Genomic DNA, 22665 nt, shown 5'->3' with positions numbered 1-22665 from the left:
TACTGGCCCAGTTATCAGGTGAATGTTAGATATAAGGCCCACTATAAGCTGTACACTAAACCTAACAGCTGAACTGGACTGACTAAATAAATATATGTCTATGTTTTCAATTGAAATTTAATACTTCTTGTTTTATTTTCAGATATGAATCAAGTGAAACATGTGATAGAACACCGCATCAACACACCAAAGACGTATCATTTGCCCCCACTACACCCCCCTCAACCCCAGCACGTCCCACAACAGGTCATCCAGCAGATACCCCACCCTGTCATACAGCGGATAGGTTTAGATGACAACCAGCCACAGAAAGGCTCTCTGTTTAATAAAGCAGGTTTGTTGTTTTAGCTGTACAATGCAGTGTTAGTGAACTATGTCCGTCATTCTGTCATAATTTTATTTCCACTCATCAACAGAGGAAAAAAACTGTAATTTAAAGTCATATAGTAGTAATGTGCTGGTCAATATCTGCTTTGGTTTTGTTCAATGATTTCTTGAGTTATGGTTGTTGAACAAACATAATTTTGATAAAAAATTTCACATAAATGGAAAACACCAATATTGGCGAACCTTGCGTTGAAAAAATAAAAGCCTGCATACAGAACTGCAATTATATTTGAGATTTTTCAGCACTAATTCTGTATTCAGAACAATGATTTTATTTCATAAATATGAGAACACATCTTACCTAAAAGGGTATTCATGTTACTGTGACACATCTACTTACCATATTCATGTCCAACATTTCTTCAAACAATATTATAACGTTTACTGTTGAATATCTCTGACTGGTGTGTTTATAATTAGGACAGAATATGTTGACATTTTTGATGAATGTAAGATTACAAGCGTTAGGTGTTGATGAGGTAGCTATCTCAACAAGTCATGAATCTATATATCAGTTTGAGTAAAGTTTATTACTAAAGACATTTACTGATTAGCAGCTTGCTAAGAAGGGTGAAATTGATTTGAACATGGTCAGTCCTCATATTTCAGCCCAAGAAAGCAGTTGAAGGATTTTTTCTACATTTACTGTCTTCTTTTCTTTACCTTCACAAACTTGATGTGTTTCCATGGTAACACTACGTTGATTACAGATCTCTATGTTGTTGTAGATTTAATGGAGATGATGATGATGCAAGGTGCCCAGATGCACCAGTTAGTCATGCAGCAGATGATGATGAGTAATTTACCAGGAAACCCTCGTACAGCTTATCCAGCAGTACTAGCAGAACCAGCAGCTCCAGTTATGGTAGGTCTCCGACTAGACTAGACTTGAATTTCCATCATAAGGATTACCTCCCTTTACAAATCTTTTAGATTTTTATCTCCGCGTCAGAAATTATCTCCCTTTACAAATCTAGACTGGATTTCCATAGTAGAAATTTCTTCCCTTTACAAATCTAGAATGGATCTCCATATCAGGAATTATCTCCCTTTATCAATCTAGACTGGATCTCCATGACAGAAATTTTCTTCCCTTTACAAACCTAGACTGGATCCAAATGGTAGGAATTATTATCTCCCTTTACAAATCTAGACACATTCTACATATTAGGAATTATCTCCCTTTATAAATCTAGACTGGATCTCCATATCAGGAATTATCTCCCTTTATCAATCTAGACTGGATCTCCATGACAGAAATTTCCTTCCCTTTACAAACCTAGACTGGATCCAAATGGTAGGAATTATTATCTCCCTTTACAAATCTAGACACATTCTACATATTAGGAATTATCTCCCTTTACAAACCTAGACTGGATCTCCATGATAGGTATTATCTCCCTTTACAAATCTAAACTGGATCTCCATAGCATTTATTAACTCCCTTTTCATGTCTGTGAGTCAAAGTCATTATTAAGAAATGAATCTTTTACCTTCTTTAACTTTCCTATTATCTATATATACTCTGTTATGCGAGACATAGAATACACTCAGTTAGCAAACACATTAGACTGAGTAGTGAATTTTACTTTTGTCACCTTGTCATCATTTGCTGATTATGTTGTAGATGAATCGTGCAGGAGGAGCTGTTCATCACCATCATTATCAGATGTCACCGCCACCACAACCCACGGTTCATCACTACCCCTCCCTACCTGCTATACAACCGTAAGTATACCAATACATGTGACTTCACAAACCCTCCCTACTACTATACAACAGCAGGTAGCTACCTGTCCCTCCCCACTGTACAGTAAGTACCTACCCACAGTCCATCACTACCCCTTCCTACCCATTTTACAACATAGATTGTTTTGAAGTTTTATAATTCCCTTAAAACTATTGTTTTTTTCGAGATATTTTAAGAAAAACAATAGCTATTTAATCAAAATTTATATTTTGATATTTAGCCAATAGATACTTACTTATTGTGTATTTAAGCTTTGTAGATCTTTGTTAATTATCTTGTTTATATTGTGTGTACAGAACTGCAACAGGCCTGCCTGGACCCACAGGGTATGTCAAACACCACTCCCTCTCTCATATTATGCTGGGTGCTATAGACAATTCTCTCCTGTCTTTACTCAGTAATGTCCATAAAGTTTCATTTCCTGTTTTACATCTGTCATCTTCTACCCTCTAGTATGCCCTCACAGGGCAGAGATATAGACCTTCCTTCTCAGTCATAAATCTGTCATCTTCTACCCTCTACTGTGCCCTCACCGGGCAGATTTATGGACCTTCCTCAATCTTAGATCTGTCATCTTCTACCCTCTACTATGCCCTCACAGGGCAGAGATATAGACCTTCCTTATCAGTCTTAGATCTGTCATCTTTTACCCTCTCCTATGCACTCACAGGGCAGAGTTACAAATTTTCATCTTCTGTTTTACATCTGTCATCTTCTACCCTCTACTATTCCATCTGTAGGCAGAGTTATAGACTTTCCCTCTCTGTCTTAGTTTTGTCATCTTCTACCCCTGCCATGTCCACACAGGGCAAAGCTGTCATCTTCTACCCTCTACTATTCCATCTGTAGGCAGAGTTATAGACTTTCCCTCTCTGTCTTAGTTTTGTCATCTTCTACCCCTGCCATGTCCACACAGGGCAAAGCTGTCATCTTCTACCCTCTACTATGCCCTCACAGGGCAGAGATATAGACCTTCCTTCTCAGTCATAAATCTGTCATCTTCTACCCCTGCCATGTGCCACACAGGGCAGATTTATGGACCTTCCTGTCCACACAGGCAAAGCTGTCATCTTCTACCCTCTACTATGCCCTCACAGGGCAGAGATATAGACCTTCCTTATCTGTCTTAGATCTGTCATCTTTTACCCTCTCCATGTCCACACAGGGCAGAGTTGTCCACACAATTTTCATCTTCTGTTTGTCCACACAGGGCAAAGCTGTCATCTTCTACCCTCTACTATTCCATCTGAGGGCAGAGTTATAGACTTTCCCTCTCTGTCTTAGTTTTGTCATCTTCTACCCCTGCCATGTCCACACAGGGCAAAGCTGTCATCTTCTGCCCCTGCCATGTCCACACAGGGCAAAGCTGTCATCTTCTACCCTCTACTATTCCATCTGAGGGCAGAGTTATAGACTTTCCCTCTCTGTCTTAGTTTTGTCATCTTCTGCCCCTGCCATGTCCTCACAGGGCAAAGTTGTAAACTTAGGTTTATCATCTTCTGCCCCTGCCGTGTCCTCACAGGGCAGAGTTGTAAACTTAGGTTGGTCTTCTTCTACCCCTCCTTAACCTAGTTTCTCATTACTATAACTTTATCATTTCCAACTCTTGTAAAATTTCATTGTTTGAGATGAATTTGTAATCTCTTCAGTCTGAAATCAGTATATATCCAGGCAACACTCCTAAAGATATGATTTTAACTTACTTCCTATTTAAACTCTATTGAAACCTTGTTGGAATATTTTATAACCTCAAGTATTGTCTGTCCTCTAGAAAAAAAATCGAACAGACTTTGAATAGCGTTCAATTTTTAGGGATTTTAAGATGAAGAATGTGTTTAGTGAATGTAAAAAGTTAAATGGAATAACTGACCAATTTTGATTTTATTGTAGCCATTCTCCCAGGTTTAATCATGTATTGTAGTTGTTTAACCTGACAACATTCACTAGAGGCGTTTCTATCTATTTGTATTTGTTTTGTACAGGAATCCTGAAAGCATGTTAATGTCTTGTCTTTCTAGTTTGTTAAGCTGATAAAAAAAGAATAAATAGATTAATTACACATGCATTGAGTGAGCTGATTATAAAACATTGCTAATTGGTTGTATTTGACTTTTGTCAGTGTTAATCACACATACATAAACCACGACATTACTGTGTGGTTCCCTATATAAGTCCTGTATTGAAGAGAGATTCATGATCACTGGAAGCATATATTGTAATAGGAATATAAGTATACTAGTATAGAGAAGAATAGATAACCTGTAAACCTAATGTAAAACCTGATAATTTAATGGTTTTCTGGTTCATACAAAAATAAACACCATTTAAGTAATCATATACTGTATTGTTATCTAGTACTGTCTGTCAGTCTGTCTGTCTATCCTTGTTGTATATCTGCTGTTTAATAATCTGGTTTTTTCTATTATTATTTCAGGGCTCAGACCGTCATTCTATATGTTTTCACTAATTGTTATCATTTTTTTTCCAGGGCGATGACCCCTGTTCGGGGTGAGTTTGCTAACTATCAGCCAATCTATTACCAATGATCTCTTTCTACATACTGCGATTTGCATCAAATGCCTTGGTAGAGTATTTCTTCATTTCCCACAGTTCATTGAAACAGGGGAAAGTTTAAACTGCCATTTATTCTATGAAACCTTTAAATACATCAATTTTGATTTTTTTAAAGGTTATTTTTCATTTTCCGTGTTCAAGAGAGCAAAAATAACAACTTTTTTGCAAATAATGTATGTGGTATTGATCAGTTTATAAGATTTAATTGTAAAAACAATTGTTTTTTGTACACAAAATTCAGTCCTAATCCGTTTTTGACTTCATCAGTCTATTTCTGATACAAAAAAGAGATCATTATACTGTTTGACAAGAAGAAAATTTTGTTTGGTATAATGAACATTCTTTTCTGTCATCACAAAGGAAACTTTGCTAAAACTTTTCCCTGGTGAACTCTGTTTTATAAACTGGAAAAGAAAATCATCCACATCAAAGCATATGACAAGAACAAAAAACAAAAATGTAGCTTCAATGATTTCTCGGAGTTGTCTTTCTTGGCTCAGATGATGCTTGATGGAAGATTTTCTTCTCAAATATTAGAACTGACTTTGCTTTTTCTAGTATTTACTTGACATAATCAAACTTATTAAGTGTCAGGAGACAGTGGGGACATGATGTTAAATATATACTAAATGTGATTTTTCGGGTAAGAAAACAATTCAGATGGCAAAATATACATACATGTACCCATACATACAGCATTACAAGATGATTGGCAGAAAATATGACAGAAATGTTCGTGTCAAAGTTAATCGAGCAGTGGTTGTACAATATAATCTCTGTTATCATGATATAAACATGGATATTTAATCTGGTCTTAATGAACCTTAGATAGACTTTAGAGATTGCCAACTTAGTTACATCATTCCATCAACAATACTTCTAAGTAATTAGGAAAATACGTACCTGTTATATATACTTACTTCCAAACATTATCACTTGTTGCAATGTATGAATAATGATGGGACTATGGATGCTCCTTGATAACATGCTTATAAAACTGGACAAATCACTGCCTTCAGTGCCTTCACTTCTATTGCATCTATCTGTCTGTGTAAATTATCAGTCACATAACTCTGTATTTTTCATGTAGATATCAAAATTAATCTTGCTAAAGAATGTTTTCCTAATATATACAATTATATAATAATCACTATTTTCATTACAAACCACAGCTAACATAGTTATACAGATGGACAGATGTATCATACATGTGATGGGGTGATGTTACTATGATGTTCTAGTCTACCCAGTTATACAGATGGACAGATGTATCATACATGTGATGGGGTGATGTTACTATGATGTTCTAGTCTACCCAGTTATACAGATAGACAGATGTATCATACATGTGATGGGGTGATGTTACTATGATGTTCTAGTCTACCCAGTTATACAGATGGACAGATGTATCATACATGTGATGGAGTGATGTTACTATGATGTTTTAGTCTACCCAGTTATACAGATGGACAGATGTATCATACTTGTGATGGGGGGATGTTACTGTGATGTTCTAGTCTACCCAGTTATACAGATGGACAGATGTATCATACATGTGATGGGGTGATGTTACTATGATGTTCTAGTCTACCCAGTTATACAGATGGACAGATGTATCATACATGTGATGGAGTGATGTTACTATGATGTTCTAGTCTACCCAGTTATACAGATAGACAGATGTATCAGGTATAAAGATGAACAATATTTGTGGTTAACAGAAGTGACATACATACAGCTGTAAATGACTGCAGTCTTATAGTTATGCAAATGATATAAAACACATGTGATGGACTGATGTCTCCTACATTTACAAATATTCAACTGCATCATAGGTTGATGGCACATCCAATTGAAAGTAGATATAGACTGTCACTTAGGTTAATAAACTAGATATCACTGTAGACATTGATAACTCCTAAGTGTTACACTCATTTAGTTGCTGAAATCAATTGAAACCTTGTAAATGATAATTCAAAAAATTAATTTTCATTTGAAAGCATGTTTAATAAATATCAAATAGACTTGTGATTTTTTGTGAACTCTGATATTGAAGTCCATAAAATATTTTCATTAATTTCAGTTGACAATTTTGTGTTACATGACAACAAAAATCTTATTTATTTTTTTAGACAGAGTCAAACGTCGTTAATGACTTGTACTAAACTTAAGGCTTCATGGTAAGTTAAGGGAAGTCTTGGTAAAATACTACAGAAATCAAAGTAGAAATAAAGAGCCAACATATGTATTAAACAGTGGAGATTTGCCACAGAGGATGGGGATTGTATCACGCAGCAATCTTACCTACAGGTCACATTTGTGTATTGTTTCATTAACTAGATTATTGCATGTGTCAGTGAGGAAACGCCAGAACTGTAAATTTAGAAACACATACCGATGAGCTGTCAACTTTATTTTCTAAAATCAATCTGGAATGTAATCGTAATGCTAAGATGATGGTTTTTTACATGGGCACTATAGCATGTTGATTGAACTAAAAGGAAATTACCATTTTCTGTTTGATATAGTTAAATTGTAAGAATCAACGCTACTTGACAGTGCTAATATACCCTGATGAATGTGTGGAAATTGAGGACATAACTTAATTGACTAGTGTCTATGTATCAGAGCCCAATACAACATTGATTTTAGCATTTTGTACATTTTCAAAATATCTACAGAATTACAGGTGTCATAATGACTTGTATTACTGGTGAGCTTCTTGATAGATAATAAATTACAATAACATAACTTGACATTTGACTGCAGAAATTTCCCACCAGGGGATTGCTTGTCTAATGTAGACCATCTGACATTCAATATATACAAATAGAAACATGTGAGATTTTAGCTTTTCTTTCTTGCTAAAACCACCATAATAGTGTTCAAGATTTTAGTAAGTACTTTGCCATTAACACACAAATATAAAATGACCCTGACCTTCTAAGATCTAAGCTTACAACTTCAAAATTTGTTAAGCCATTTGAGCAACATTATATCTATAGACAAAAGTCATAAGACGCTAATATTTTTCCTAGTTCAAATTCTGTCAATGTCAGACAGATAAGAAGTATTGATACAAAAGTTAAATTGCTGCAACTGAATATGTTGATACAAAGTAATACTGACCCTGATGGTTTGATGTTGATACAAAGTAATACTGACCCTGATGTTGATACAAAGTAATACTGACCCTGATGGTTTGATGTTGATATAAAGTAATACTGACCTTGATGTTGATACAAAGTAATACTGATCCTGATGGTTTGATGTTGATACAAAGTAATACTGACCCTGATGTTGATACAAAGTAATACTGACCCTGATGGTTTGATGTTGATACAAAGTAATACTGACCCTGATGGTTTGATGTTGATACAAAGTAATACTGACCCTGATGTTGATACAAAGTAATACTGACCCTGATGGTTTGATGTTGATACAAAGTAATACTGACCCTGATGGTTTGATGTTGATACAAAGTAATACTGACCCTGATGGTTTGATGTTGATATAATGATGTTGATATAAAGTAATACTGACCCTGATGGTTTGATGTTGATACAAAGTAATACTGACCCTGATGGTTTGATGTTGATACAAAGTAATACTGACCCTGATGGTTTGATGTTGATACAAAGTAGTACTGACCCTGATGGTTTGATGTTGATGCAGAGTAATACTGACCCTGATGTTGATACAAAGTAATACTGACCTGGATGTTGATACAAAGTAATACTGACCCTGATGGTTTGATGTTGATATAAAGTAATACTGACCCTGATGATGTTGATAAAGTAATACTGACCCTGATGATGACGAATGGTTTGATGTTGATACAAAGTAATACTGACCCTGATGGTTTGATGTTGATACAAAGTAATACTGACCCTGATGGTTTGATGTTGATATAAAGTAATATTGACCCTGATGTTGATATAAAGTAATACTGACCCTGATGGTTTGATGTTGATACAAAGTAATACTGACCCTGATGGTTTGATGTTGATATAAAGTAATACTGACCCTGATGTTGATACAAAATAATACTGACCCTGATGGTTTGATGTTGATACAAAGTAATACTGACCCTGATGGTTTGATGTTGATACAAAGTAATACTGACCCTGATGGTTTGATGTTGATATAAAGTAATATTGACCCTGATGTTGATACAAAATAATACTGACCCTGATGGTTTGATGTTGATACAAAGTAATACTGACCCTGATGGTTTGATGTTGATATAAAGTAATACTGACCCTGATGGTTTGATGTTGATATAAAGTAATACTGACCCTGATGGTTTGATTTTGATATAAAGTAATATTGTCCCTGAGTTGATACAAACTAATACTGACCCTGATGGTTTGATGTTGATACAAAGTAATACTGACCCTGATGGTTTGATGTTGATACAAAGTAATACTGACCCTGATGGTTTATACAAAGTAATACTGACCCTGATGGTTTAATACTGACCCTGATGGTTTGATGTTGATACAAAGTAATACTGACCCTGATGGTTTGATGTTGATACAAAGTAATACTGACCCTGATGGTTTGATGTTGATACAAAGTAATACTGACCCTGATGGTTTGATGTTGATACAAAGTAATACTGACCCTGATGGTTTGATGTTGATACAAAGACCCTGATGTTGAATACTGACCCTGATGGTTTGATGTTGATATAAAGTAATACTAATACTGACCCTGATGGTTTGATGTTGATACAAAGTAATACTGACCCTGATGTTGATACAAAGTAATACTGACCCTGATGGTTTGATGTTGATATAAAGTAATACTGACCCTGATGGTTTGATGTTGATACAAAGTAATACTGACCCTGATGGTTTGATGTTGATATAAAGTAATACTGACCCTGATGGTGGTTTGATGTTGATACAAAGTAATACTGACCCTGATGGTTTGATGTTGATACAAAGTAATACTGACCCTGATGGTTTGATGTTGATATAAAGTAATACTGACCCTGATGGTTTGATGTTGATACAAAGTAATACTGACCCTGATGGTTTGATGTTGATACAAAGTAATACTGACCCTGATGGTTTGATGTTGATATAAAGTAATACTGACCTTGATGTTGATACAAAGTAATACTGATCCTGATGGTTTGATGTTGATACAAAGTAATACTGACCCTGATGGTTTGATGTTGATATAAAGTAATACTGACCCTGATGGTTTGATGTTGATACAAAGTAATACTGACCCTGATGGTTTGATGTAAGACCCTGATGGTTTGATGTTGATACAAAGTAATACTGACCCTGATGGTTTGATGTTGATACAAAGTAATACTGACCCTGATGGTTTGATGTTGATACAAAGTAATACTGACCCTGATGGTTTGATGTTGATATAAAGTAATATTGACCCTGATGTTGATACAAAGTAATACTGACCCTGATGGTTTGATGTTGATACAAAGTAATACTGACCCTGATGGTTTGATGTTGATACAAAGTAATACTGACCCTGATGGTTTGATGTTGATACAAAGTAATACTGACCCTGATGGTTTGATGTTGATACAAAGTAATACTGACCCTGATGGTTTGATGTTGATACAAAGTAATACTGACCCTGATGGTTTGATGTTGATACAAAGTAATACTGACCCTGATGGTTTGATGTTGATACAAAGTAATACTGACCCTGATGGTTTGATGTTGATATAAAGTAATATTGACCCTGATGTTGATACAAAGTAATACTGACCCTGATGGTTTGATGTTGATATAAAGTAATACTGACCCTGATGGTTTGATGTTGATACAAAGTAATACTGACCCTGATGGTTTGATGTTGATACAAAGTAATACTGACCCTGATGTTGATACAAAGTAATACTGACCCTGATGGTTTGATGTTGATACAAAGTAATACTGACCCTGATGGTTTGATGTTGATACAAAGTAATACTGACCCTGATGGTTTGATGTTGATACAAGTAATACTGACCCTGATGGTTTGATGTTGATACAAAGTAATACTGACCCTGATGGTTTGATGTTGATACAAAGTAATACTGACCCTGATGGTTTGATGTTGATACAAAGTAATACTGACCCTGATGGTTTGATGTTGATACAAAGTAATACTGACCCTGATGGTTTGATGTTGATACAAAGTAATACTGACCCTGATGGTTTGATGTTGATACAAAGTAATACTGGTCTGGATGGTTTTTAATTTACACTATGATCAATTGATTTAATTTGTGTAAAGTTTCTTAATTGTTATGAATTGGATTTCTATGCAGACATCATATTTGTAATTCTAGTGAAACTTGATTTGAGCTCTGTAGGATATCCTTCTTCAGTGTGGGATGTGTATCAGATCAAAGCCTTATATATCAGGATTTTACCTATTACCATGATTACAACACAGATTGTCATGGATACTTTGATTTCTGGTAAACGATATGAACAATCACAATTAATCGTCTTTATGTGAGTACAAATCAATATTGCTCTACTCTAAAAAACAGAAGGAAATGTTTCAGGAATTCCTGTATGAAGATATATTTGTCTCTTTGATTATTTTTTGTGATTAATCCCAATCAAAATGAAAAGTGATCAATGCTGTTGTGTATCCTCAAAGGAATAGATTGGAAAGGATAGGAAGTGTAGTTGAGTACATAGTTTTAAAACAGTATTTATCAATCTGTCCATGTGATGGTTTGAGCTGGTGTAGATCAGACAGAAGAATTTAATCATTTAGGTGTGGGTTTTAGGTAGTGTAGATCTGGTGGGAGAATTAAATAATCATCACAGATCCCTCCAGTAGGTGTTGTTGTGAGGTAGTGTAGATCTGGTGGGAGAATTAAATAATCATCACAGATCCCTCCACTAGGTGTTGTTGTGAGGTAGTGTAGATCTGGTGGGAGAATTAAATAATCATCACAGATCCCTCCACTAGGTGTTGTTGTGAGGTAGTGTAGATCTGGTGGAGAATTGGCACAGGCAGCACCTTTGAACTGAGTTGTATTGACATCAATGAAGAATGATCATTTTTATACTGAAAACCTTCACTTACATAATGTTGTAAGATATGTGACCTCTCTTATTGACTGAGGTGCTTTTCTACCAGTGATAAATTGAGGTTTCTAACCTACCTTTTGTTGGATCAAATCTAACTCAGGTATTTTCTTGTGGCTTTCCTTCAGAAAATACAGTAAAAAAAGCTTTGTTAAAATGTAAACACAGAGATTTTCTTTGGGACTTTGTTGTGAAATGGCATGGTTTTTATTAATGGTTAGGCCATCTGAGGGGACCATGTTGAATCTCAAAATCTGTTATTGCCAATATTACACTGATGCTCCCTAACTACAGTCTTACCCTGGGTGGCTGTGCATAATCATTTCTGTTTGGAGTCACGAATACCAAGATGGTCACAGCCATCAAATAGCTATCTTGGATTTCTAAGTCAAATATTTTATGTAACAGATTTCAGAAATTTTTTTTTTACAGCCATTTAAATTTCCTGAGGTCAGAATATGAAGATTATTTGATATGTCCTGTAATATGTAATTTAAACTAATGACTGTCGTTAGTCAATGTGTTGCTTGGTATTGATTAATGCTTGTTAAAGAGAGAAGAAGATCTTCTCTGTTTCCATATCATGTAGTTCATTGTCAATAAAGATTACTGAAGCATATTACAGGGAAATCCAAAGACACCAAGTAGGCAGATATAGCAGTAGAGATAAATGGACAATCTGGTAAATTATTGTGTTTCACAACTCTGAGTGAGTCCTTTGTTATTTAAGGCAATTCAGATTAAACAATAACCAACACACAAATTGTTATCTTTAGAAATAATAAATTTTCTGCAGTAGAAAGATTATCCTTTGAAGACATGTTTAGATTCACTGTTATAAGTGATTTTGTTAATGTGCTGTAGGAGATTAAATTCCCTGTGGGACAGGTCTCTATTTCCTTACAGGTCCAGCCTACACAAGTTTGTTTGCACCTGCTTGTGTTGCCTGTAGCAGAAATTATATCAACATGTAAACATAAACACTGATAATAAACAATAAAACATCAGGTTTTTGTAGATTCTTAGCTTTCTATTTACTTATTAATAAAATACTATTGCTGGTTTTACAAATAAGAACTTGTATACAGTAATTATGGGGTCAGACTTCTCAGGTTGTACCAGAGAGCTGGTTTTACAAATAAGAACTTGTATACAGTAATTATGGGGTCAGACTTCTCAGGTTGTACCAGAGAGCTGGTTTTACAAATAAGAACTTGTATACAGTAATTATGGGGTCAGACTTCTCAGGTTGTACCAGAGAGCTGGTTTTACAAATAAGAACTTGTATACAGTAATTATGGGGTCAGACTTCTCAGGTTGTACCAGAGAGCTGGTTTTACAAATAAGAACTTGTATACAGTAATTATGGGGTCAGACTTCTCAGGTTGTACCAGAGAGCTGGTTTTACAAATAAGAACTTGTATACAGTAATTATGGGGTCAGACTTCTCAGGTTGTACCAGAGAGCTGGTTTTACAAATAAGAACTTGTATACAGTAATTATGGGGTCAGACTTCTCAGGTTGTACCAGAGAGCTGGTTTTACAAATAAGAACTTGTATATAGAAATTGTGTCATCTGACTTCTCAGGCTGAGTTTCTTGTTTTGTGGTCTGACACATTGAAATGTGTGAAAAACTGTCTAAAGTTGTTTTGTGAGAACACCTGTCAGTGACAAAAATTCAGGGATGGTAACTCCTGATATTGTTGTGAACAGATATGGTAGTGTGAAAAACATCCTACTTGTGTGGAGGCTGAGTGTTGACAGACAAAACTACAGGAACCTTTGTTGCCTGTTGTGCGACTATAGACATTGATGGGCAGAGCGTTTACAGACAAATCCTCAGGAACCTTTGTTACCTGTTGTGTGACTATAGACATTGAGGAGGCTGAGTGTTGACAGACAAAACTACAGGAACCTTTGTTACCTGTTGTGCGACTATAGACATTGAGGAGGCAGAGCGTTTACAGACAAATCCTCAGGAACCTTTGTTACCTGTTGTGTGACTATAGACATTGAGGCAGCAGGGTGTTGACAGACAAAACTACAGGAACCTTTGTTACCTGTTGTGTGACTATAGACATTGAGGAGGCAGGGTGTTGACAGACAAAACTACAGGAACCTTTGTTACCTGTTGTGTGACTATAGACATTGAGGAGGCAGAGCATTAACAGACAAATCCTCAGGAACCTTTGTTACCTGTTGTGTGACTATAGACATTGAGGAGGCAGGGTGTTGACAGACAAAACTATAGGAACCTTTGTTACCTGTTGTGCGACTATAGACATTGAGGAGGCAGTGTTAATAGACAAATCCTCAGTAACCTTTGTTACCTGTTGTGTGACTATAGACATTGAGGAGGCAGAGTGTTGACAGACAAAACTACAGGAACCTTTGTTGTTTAATGTTGTGTGACTATAGACATTGAGGAGGCTGAGTGTTGACAGACAAAACTACAGGAACCTTTGTTACCTGTTGTGTGACTATAGACATTGAGGAGGCAGAGTGTTGACAGACAAAACTACAGGAACCTTTGTTACCTGTTGTGTGACTATAGACATTGAGGAGGCTGAGTGTTGACAGACAAAACTACAGGAACCTTTGTTACCTGTTCTGTGACTATAGACATTGAGGCGGCAGAGCCTTAACAGACCAAACTACAGGAACCTTTGTTACCTGTTGTGTGACTATAGACATTGAGGAGGCAGAGTGTTGACAGACAAAACTACAGGAACCTTTGTTGCCTGTTGTGCGACTATAGACATTGATGGGCAGAGCGTTTACAGACAAATCCTCAGGAACCTTTGTTACCTGTTGTGTGACTATAGACATTGAGGAGGCTGAGTGTTGACAGACAAAACTACAGGAACCTTTGTTACCTGTTGTGTGACTATAGACATTGAGGAGGCAGAGTGTTGACAGACAAATCCTCAGGAACCTTTGTTACCTGTTGTGTGACTATAGACATTGAGGCAGCAGGGTGTTGACAGACAAAACTACAGGAACCTTTGTTACCTGTTGTGTGACTATAGACATTGAGGAGGCAGGGTGTTGACAGACAAAACTACAGGAACCTTTGTTACCTGTTGTGTGACTATAGACATTGAGGAGGCAGAGCATTAACAGACAAATCCTCAGGAACCTTTGTTACCTGTTGTGTGACTATAGACATTGAGGAGGCAGGGTGTTGACAGACAAAACTACAGGAACCTTTGTTACCTGTTGTGTGACTATAGACATTGAGGAGGCAGTGTTAATAGACAAATCCTCAGTAACCTTTGTTACCTGTTGTGTGACTATAGACATTGAGGAGGCAGAGTGTTGACAGACAAAACTACAGGAACCTTTGTTGTTTAATGTTGTGTGACTATAGACATTGAGGAGGCTGAGTGTTGACAGACAAAACTACAGGAACCTTTGTTACCTGTTGTGTGACTATAGACATTGAGGAGGCAGGGTGTTGACAGACAAAACTACAGGAACCTTTGTTACCTGTTGTGTGACTATAGACATTGAGGAGGCTGAGTGTTGACAGACAAAACTACAGGAACCTTTGTTACCTGTTCTGTGACTATAGACATTGAGGCGGCAGAGCCTTAACAGACCAAACTACAGGAACCTTTGTTACCTGTTGTGTGACTATAGACATTGAGGAGGCAGGGTGTTGACAGACAAAACTACAGTAACCTTTGTTACCTGTTGTGTGACTATAGACATTGAGGAGGCAGAGTGTTGACAGACAAAACTACAGGAACCTTTGTTACCTGTTGTGTGACTATAGACATTGAGGAGGCAGAGTGTTGACAGACAAAACTACAGGAACCTTTGTTACCTGTTGTGTGACTATAGACATTGAGGAGGCAGAGTGTTGACAGACAAAACTACAGGAACCTTTGTTACCTGTTGTGTGACTATAGACATTGAGGAGGCAGAGTGTTGACAGACAAAACTACAGGAACCTTTGTTACCTGTTGTGTGACTATAGACATTGAGGAGGCAGGGTGTTGACAGTGTTACCTGTTGTGTGACTATAGACATTGAGGAGGCAGAGTGTTGACAGACAAAACTACAGGAACCTTTGTTACCTGTTGTGTGACTATAGACATTGAGGAGGCAGAGTGTTGACAGACAAAACTACAGGAACCTTTGTTACCTGTTGTGTGACTATAGACATTGAGGAGGCAGAGTGTTGACAGACAAAACTACAGGAACCTTTGTTACCTGTTGTGTGACTATAGACATTGAGGAGGCAGGGTGTTGACAGACAAAACTACAGGAACCTTTGTTACCTGTTGTGTGACTATAGACATTGAGGCGGCAGGGTGTCAGATTGTTTAATGACAAAACTACAGGAACCTTTGTTACCTGTTGTGTGACTATAGACATTGAGGAGGCAGGGTGTTGACAGACAAAACTACAGGAACCTTTGTTACCTGTTGTGTGACTATAGACATTGAGGAGGCAGGGTGTTGACAGACAAAACTACAGGAACCTTTGTTACCTGTTGTGTGACTATAGACATTGAGGAGGCAGGGTGTTGACAGACAAAACTACAGGAACCTTTGTTACCTGTTGTGTGACTATAGACATTGAGGAGGTAGGGTGTTGACAGACAAATCCTCAGTAACCTTTGTTACCTGTTGTGCGACTATAGACATTGAGGCGGCAGGGTGTTGACAGACAAAACTCAAGAACCTTTGTTACCTTGTTGTGTGACTATAGACATTGAGGAGGCAGAGTGTTGACAGACAAAACTACAGGAACCTTTGTTACCTGTTCTGTGACTATAGACATTGAGGAGGCAGTGTTAATAGACAAATCCTCAGTAACCTTTGTTACCTGTTGTGCGACTATAGACATTGAGGAGACAGAGCGTTAACAGACAAATCTTCATGAACCTTTGTTGTTTCCTGTTTGGTGACTGAAGAATCTCACTCGGCTTACTTACCTAACCAACATGACTTGTAAATTAAAGTTAATTTTTTATTTTAATGTTTGTTATTAAGATTTTTTCTTTTGTTTTACTGACAATTTGCTTGCTTTGCAGTAACGGGCAGGGTGCTCCAGAAAACCTCCCTTCCAAATTGATAATTTTGAAAGAAATAAATTATGACAAAAAAAATCAGAAAAACAGAGAAGAAAAGAAAAAATCCTTTGGCAATTATCCTATAGAATGTTAAAGAATTTTATTAGTGGTACTGAAACAAAAAAAAACCCCTCAAAACTCCAGATTTACTTTCGTAACTGTATAGTGTTTAATTCAGATTTTGTTCCTATTCAAAATTCAGATATCAAGTACTTAACATTTCATTTAGAATTTTTTGAAGCATTTTGCACTGTATGTTTTCAAGCCCGTGACCAGTTCTTTTTCTGTACTTCCAGGTTACACCCTGCCCGGATACTTCAATGCTCATGATGATGGCTCCAACTATTATGTCTACCACTGAGTGACCTTTGACCTGATGCTGATTGAACTTTGGCTAGAGATTTTAGATCTATGAAATTTTAACAATGGACAGCTGTAAATGATATTTGCCAATTTGTGGATTTTTTGTGACTGTTGTGTTGATATGGATTCAAATGACATATCAAAGTATTTCAAGGAGGCTTTCATTTGCCGAAACTGCGTGGTTTTGTAACAGCATACTGTATAGTGTCAGAAAGAGAGAGGTGACAGAATGGTTGATGTTATTATGTTGAGAATATTTTGTTGGTAAAGCGAATTGCAGTGTCTAACACTATGAAAGATAGAATCTTTTGTAGAGAATATTGGCAAAATTTTAGCTTATGTCTGAGAATATCCTTGGAGGATTAAGGGAAATCACTTAACTTTAAATGAAAGGAAATCCTGAAATGATTGGCATATTCAAATTTTGTTAGAATTATTTAACCATTGTCGTTTTTGACAACCATGAAGAGGATTCCAGACCTGTTGTATTGTTTGAATAACACAAATAATGAAAATATCAAAGATGTAGGACTTGCCATTCTTCAGAAATCTAATATGATGTAGTGTTTATTATTTATTTGTTAACTATAATACTACTCTCCTGTGCACTGAGATTAGAATGTTTACACTTGTTCTACCTTACAAGGCTTTTTTGTTGCATTATCTTTTCATTTACACAACTTTCAATGAAGAATTTTCCATGAAATTTTGCTTCACCAAAAAGTTTATAATCTTTTACACCAAAAGCAGTACTTCATCATATTTCCATCTCCAGATTATGTAGTTAGTGTCATAGACATATTTTTATTGAATCAATAAAATCAGTTTTCTATTTCTACTCACAAGAACATGACCTATTGACAGCTGTAAAGGCATAATATATAATGTTTCCCATTATAACAATTCTGATCTGAAGTAAACTAGATACATGTGGTGAGTTGATCGACAAAGCTTACATTGATGTTATATTTTTGCTGACTTTTGTTTGAGTGTTTGAAGAAGAATTTCTTTGAAAAGTAAATCCTAATACTTTTAAACCCTCATTAATGGCATTTTTTAATTACCTTTAAAAGAGTGTATTTTATATCTGAAAATATACATTTGATATCGAGCACCATCAAAGTTGAAAAAATTCTTAAAACAATACTTTTAAAATCTGTCATAATATCTTATTGAATGTCAAAGAAAATTCATAAAAAGACGTTGCCATCTTCAAACTTATAGAAATATATATATATAATAGCAACACATCCGTCCATATTTCTATATGTCAAACCTCTGTGATAATGTTATATTGTATACCATTGGAAAGTTGTATAGAGAGTAAATGATATTAGTACTACTAGATATTGTATAGCTTGTCCCATAGAGATATATAAACATTTAAAATGGAAGACAAATATCATAGGTATTTTAAACAAAATAGAAAAATAGAAAATAGAAAGTAAATCAATATTGTATTAGGTAGATTTATTTGATATTAATGGTCTTATCAAATTTATTGATAAAATCTTTGAGACTGTAATAAGAAAAGCATAGACTTAAAAACCTGATTAAATTCACTAGTGTTGTGAGAGTCAAAACCTGATCAAATCCACTGGTGTTGTGAGAGTCAAAACCTGATCAAATCCACTGGTGTTGTGAGAGTCAAAACCTGATCAAATCCACTGGTGTTGTGAGAGTCAAAACCTGATCAAATCCACTGGTGTTATGAGAGTCAAAACCTGATCAAATCCACTGGTGTTGTGAGAGTCAAAACCTGATCAAATCCACTGGTGTTGTGAGAGTCAAAACCTGATCAAATCCACTGGTGTTGTGAGAGTCAAAACCTGATCAAATCCACTGGTGTTGTGAGAGTCAAAACCTGATCAAATCTGCTAGTGATGTGAAAGTCCCTTGACAAATATTCTGATTACTCTATTTGTTATAGACAAAACAAGGTGGTGGGCTAATCACAAGAAATTTGGTGTAATTCTGCTGAAGAACAAAATATACATGGGTGGTCTAATTACCTAGTTTGGAAGTATTGTCAGGTTTTTATATGTTCGTAAATACATTAAGTGCCAAATAAAGGATTCAGCATTGTAGTGATGTATCATTCTAAGTTAAAAATCAGTCACTTGGTGCCATGATGAGATTAAGAGTGGACATTTTATAATGGTATTGGTAAAATAACCATGATGGACTCATCAGTACGATTGTGCAGAAATTGACAGATTTTAGGTCAGAATGCACTATTCATCAAATATTTTGAATTGTTAATGAAAATCAAATTTCTCTTTGATTTTTGTCAGATTATTAACGATTTTTACAGAATAGAAACGAAACATGCTGTACAAGGTTCTGAAGCACACTGAACTAGGCATTAATGACAGAGAAACCAGGGGGCATGTCATAGATGTTGACATATTTATTAATGGTTAGAATATGTTTATTGAATATTCTGACACATCTGCCAACTTCTTAATCCAATATTGATTAGAGAATTTACATGGGGAGTGAAAAAGGAATGAGGATATTATGAAATAGTGTTTATGAAGCTACACAAGAAAGATTGTATTGTAGTTGTGATTATATAAGCTCCACCACCTTATTTTGTATCAAATCTGGGGTTTATTTCTGTAACAGTTTAAGAACGTAGAATTTTTCTATCAACCTCAGATGTTGATCTAACTATATGACTTAAGCTGAATTATGAACCATACATTTCTGTTATATTGTTTAGGGTATTCAATATCGGTCATATTATTGTATATATTTAAGTTAAATAAAATGTTACCTTTAGATCGCCAGTAAATGTCTTGAGTTACTTTCTTGTTTCTCGGGTAGTTATTGATATTTCAGGGATAACATGGGCAGTACAAATAGTCAGTACAGACCCTAGTAATGGAAAGGTCGTAGATCCAATTCTAGTGACTTTTGTAACTGTTATACTCTTCACCTATTCATTATATATACATGTATATTTAGGGTTCTAGTTCTTGTTTTTTCATTGTATACATATATAATATGTACGATCATTTGATAAAATGATTATCATAATCGTGTGTTTTTAGCTCACATGGCACGAAGGGCTAAGTGAGCATAAGCCTGACACGTCCATGGTTCGGCATCAACTTTTTACTTTAAACAACTTCTTCTCAATAAACAAAGGACCTGTTGTTTTGATATTTGGCTGGAATGTTTCAAGGATGAATCCTGACAAAGTCACAGGAATGAGATTTGTTAAAACCTTTATATGATTTCTTCTCATCAACTAAAAGGCCTAGAGGAATGATACTTAGCTGGATAAAGCCCAACAAAGTTTTTAAAAAGAAATGACGTTGACTAATATTCAAAGTCACATGGGTCAAATGTGTTAAAATCTTTAAACAAGTTCTTTTCAGTATGTTGCTAGAATGAAACCAAACGAATTTGGAAAATAAAGAAGTGACCTTGACCTGTTTTCAAGGTCACAGGGATCAAATTTGTTAAAAAAAACCATTTAAATGATGTTTTATCATGAACTTAAAGGCCTAGAGACATATCTGTCTGGAATGTTCATTTAATGAAGCTTGACAAAGGCTTCGAAAAGAAATGACGTTGACCTATATTCAAGGTCACAAGGGCCAAATTTGTCACAAAAGTTGAAACAACTTCTTCTCATGAACTATAAAGCCTAGAGGCATGATATTTGGCTGGTATGTTCCCAGGATGAAGCTCAACAAAGTTTGCAAAACCAAAAAATTAGCTTGACTATATTCAAGGTCACAAGGGTCAAATTTGTTGAAAACATTTGAATGACTCCTTCTAATGAACTAGAAGGACAAGAGGTGTGATATTTATATACCAGGTAAGTGATGCAGGCCCATTTGGCCTCTTGTTCTATAGTTGGGTGGTATGACTCCATCAGGATACAAAGCTATCAATGTGTTTACTTAGCTTATTTAGCAATTTTCATAATACTTTATAAGAGGGTCTGATGTTGGGTTTCAACAGCAAGTTCATTGCTACTATGTGATAACATTTGTCAATAATTTATGCTTGTATAGATATCTTACATAGTTTGTAGACATGAACTTGCTACTCTCTATTTAGTGTCCTATTCTGGGTGGAGATATCAAAATTATTGTTATGGTTAATTTTTTTTCAGTATAGAGAAAAACACAGAGCAAAGAAATGTTGTAATCATATTTTCACGAGGAATAGGTAAAATTTTTTATTTGACACCAGCTACATGAGAATAGGAGGCCTGATGGTTTCTTATTGCTGGATCAATAAGATAGAAATTCCCATGGAAATTGATAAACTAAGGTATATAGTGACATTTGGCAAAATAAAATGTCGTTAATGAGACAAATACGATATATTTTAGGGACGAGTAGAGGTAATGTTCTTTTCTCAAATAGAGAAATGAGGTAGCAAATAGAAATCATCAGACATACTTACAAGAAGTAAACGTGAATATTTCTCTCTTAAAACATTTATAGCTGATAATTATTCAATATCTGAAATGATTCTTTTTTTACAGCAAGATATTGATGGTATTGTTAAAGTATTGTAAATGAACATATATATATATATATATATATATATATATATATATATATATATATATATATGTAGCATAGGAGAAAACAGTGACATATCAAAAGATAGAAAGTATGGCTATCAAACAGGAAAATAAGCAAAAAAAGGTGATACTGCAAAGATAAGATGATTGGAGTGAAAATCATACTAAGGTACTAAAAATCAACAACAATACAGAATACTATCATCACTTTAGTTACTGACTTCCCAAAAATATCAAAATGTAAACAAAATTCTATTTCTGAATTGAAGTTGACAAAATCAGAGAAAGTAAGAAAAAAGAAAGTATTAAATGTGACACAATAAAAACATCTCCTACATTTCCTAAAAGTAAAGATCTTCTGCCACATGGACATCATCTTAGTCAAAGAAATGAAACGTGCTTAAAATTATTGTTAATAACCTCCAGAAACTTCACACACAATAACTTAATGTCACTCAAGACAAAAACCGATTTTATTATATTGTTACGAACGGTATTCATCAACTAGGACAAAATACAACTATAAGTTGAGAAAGCACTTACTTCCTCAAAAGATAAATTTACGGGAGTGAAATTGATATCGTTTATCAGAAAGCTATCTACGTGTTGTGCTACTTAACGGGACAGTGACTGATGTAGAAGCACGGATCACACATTTCATGAAGTATTCATTGAAATGATTTTTGATGTTATATTTACGACTCTAGAGTTAACAAAGTGACTTGACAACCATGCACCCCTACACATTCTACATACAAACAAAATTCTATCGTCACTTTTATTTATTTATGTACTTCATCACATAATAACTTACAGTGTTGTTATCAACACGTATCACCTAATGAATTCCTCTCCATAGACCAGGTCTTGCATACGTAATAT

The 22665-nt window shown here is 35.4% G+C and overlaps 1 protein-coding gene across 1 annotated transcript in view; it reads left to right on the top strand.

Annotated features, from left to right (window-relative positions):
- The window catches only part of LOC132550904 (uncharacterized), a 45674-nt gene that overhangs the window by 2458 nt on the left and 20551 nt on the right, over positions 1-22665 (top strand). The window contains exons 2-6 of the mRNA XM_060215002.1: positions 143-334; positions 1116-1252; positions 2015-2115; positions 2434-2463; positions 4626-4645. Coding sequence (XP_060070985.1) covers positions 143-334; positions 1116-1252; positions 2015-2115; positions 2434-2463; positions 4626-4645 — 480 coding nt within the window. The remainder of the gene's footprint in view (positions 1-142; positions 335-1115; positions 1253-2014; positions 2116-2433; positions 2464-4625; positions 4646-22665) is intronic.

The sequence above is a fragment of the Ylistrum balloti genome, unplaced genomic scaffold (assembly GCF_031769215.1).
Source record: "Ylistrum balloti isolate Yb309-2 unplaced genomic scaffold, AGI_CSIRO_Ybal_v1 Utg370156, whole genome shotgun sequence".
Classification (NCBI taxonomy): Eukaryota; Metazoa; Mollusca; class Bivalvia; order Pectinida; family Pectinidae; genus Ylistrum; species Ylistrum balloti.
The sequence above is the reverse complement of the archived record's forward strand: the minus strand, read 5'-3'. Positions and strand labels throughout refer to the sequence as shown.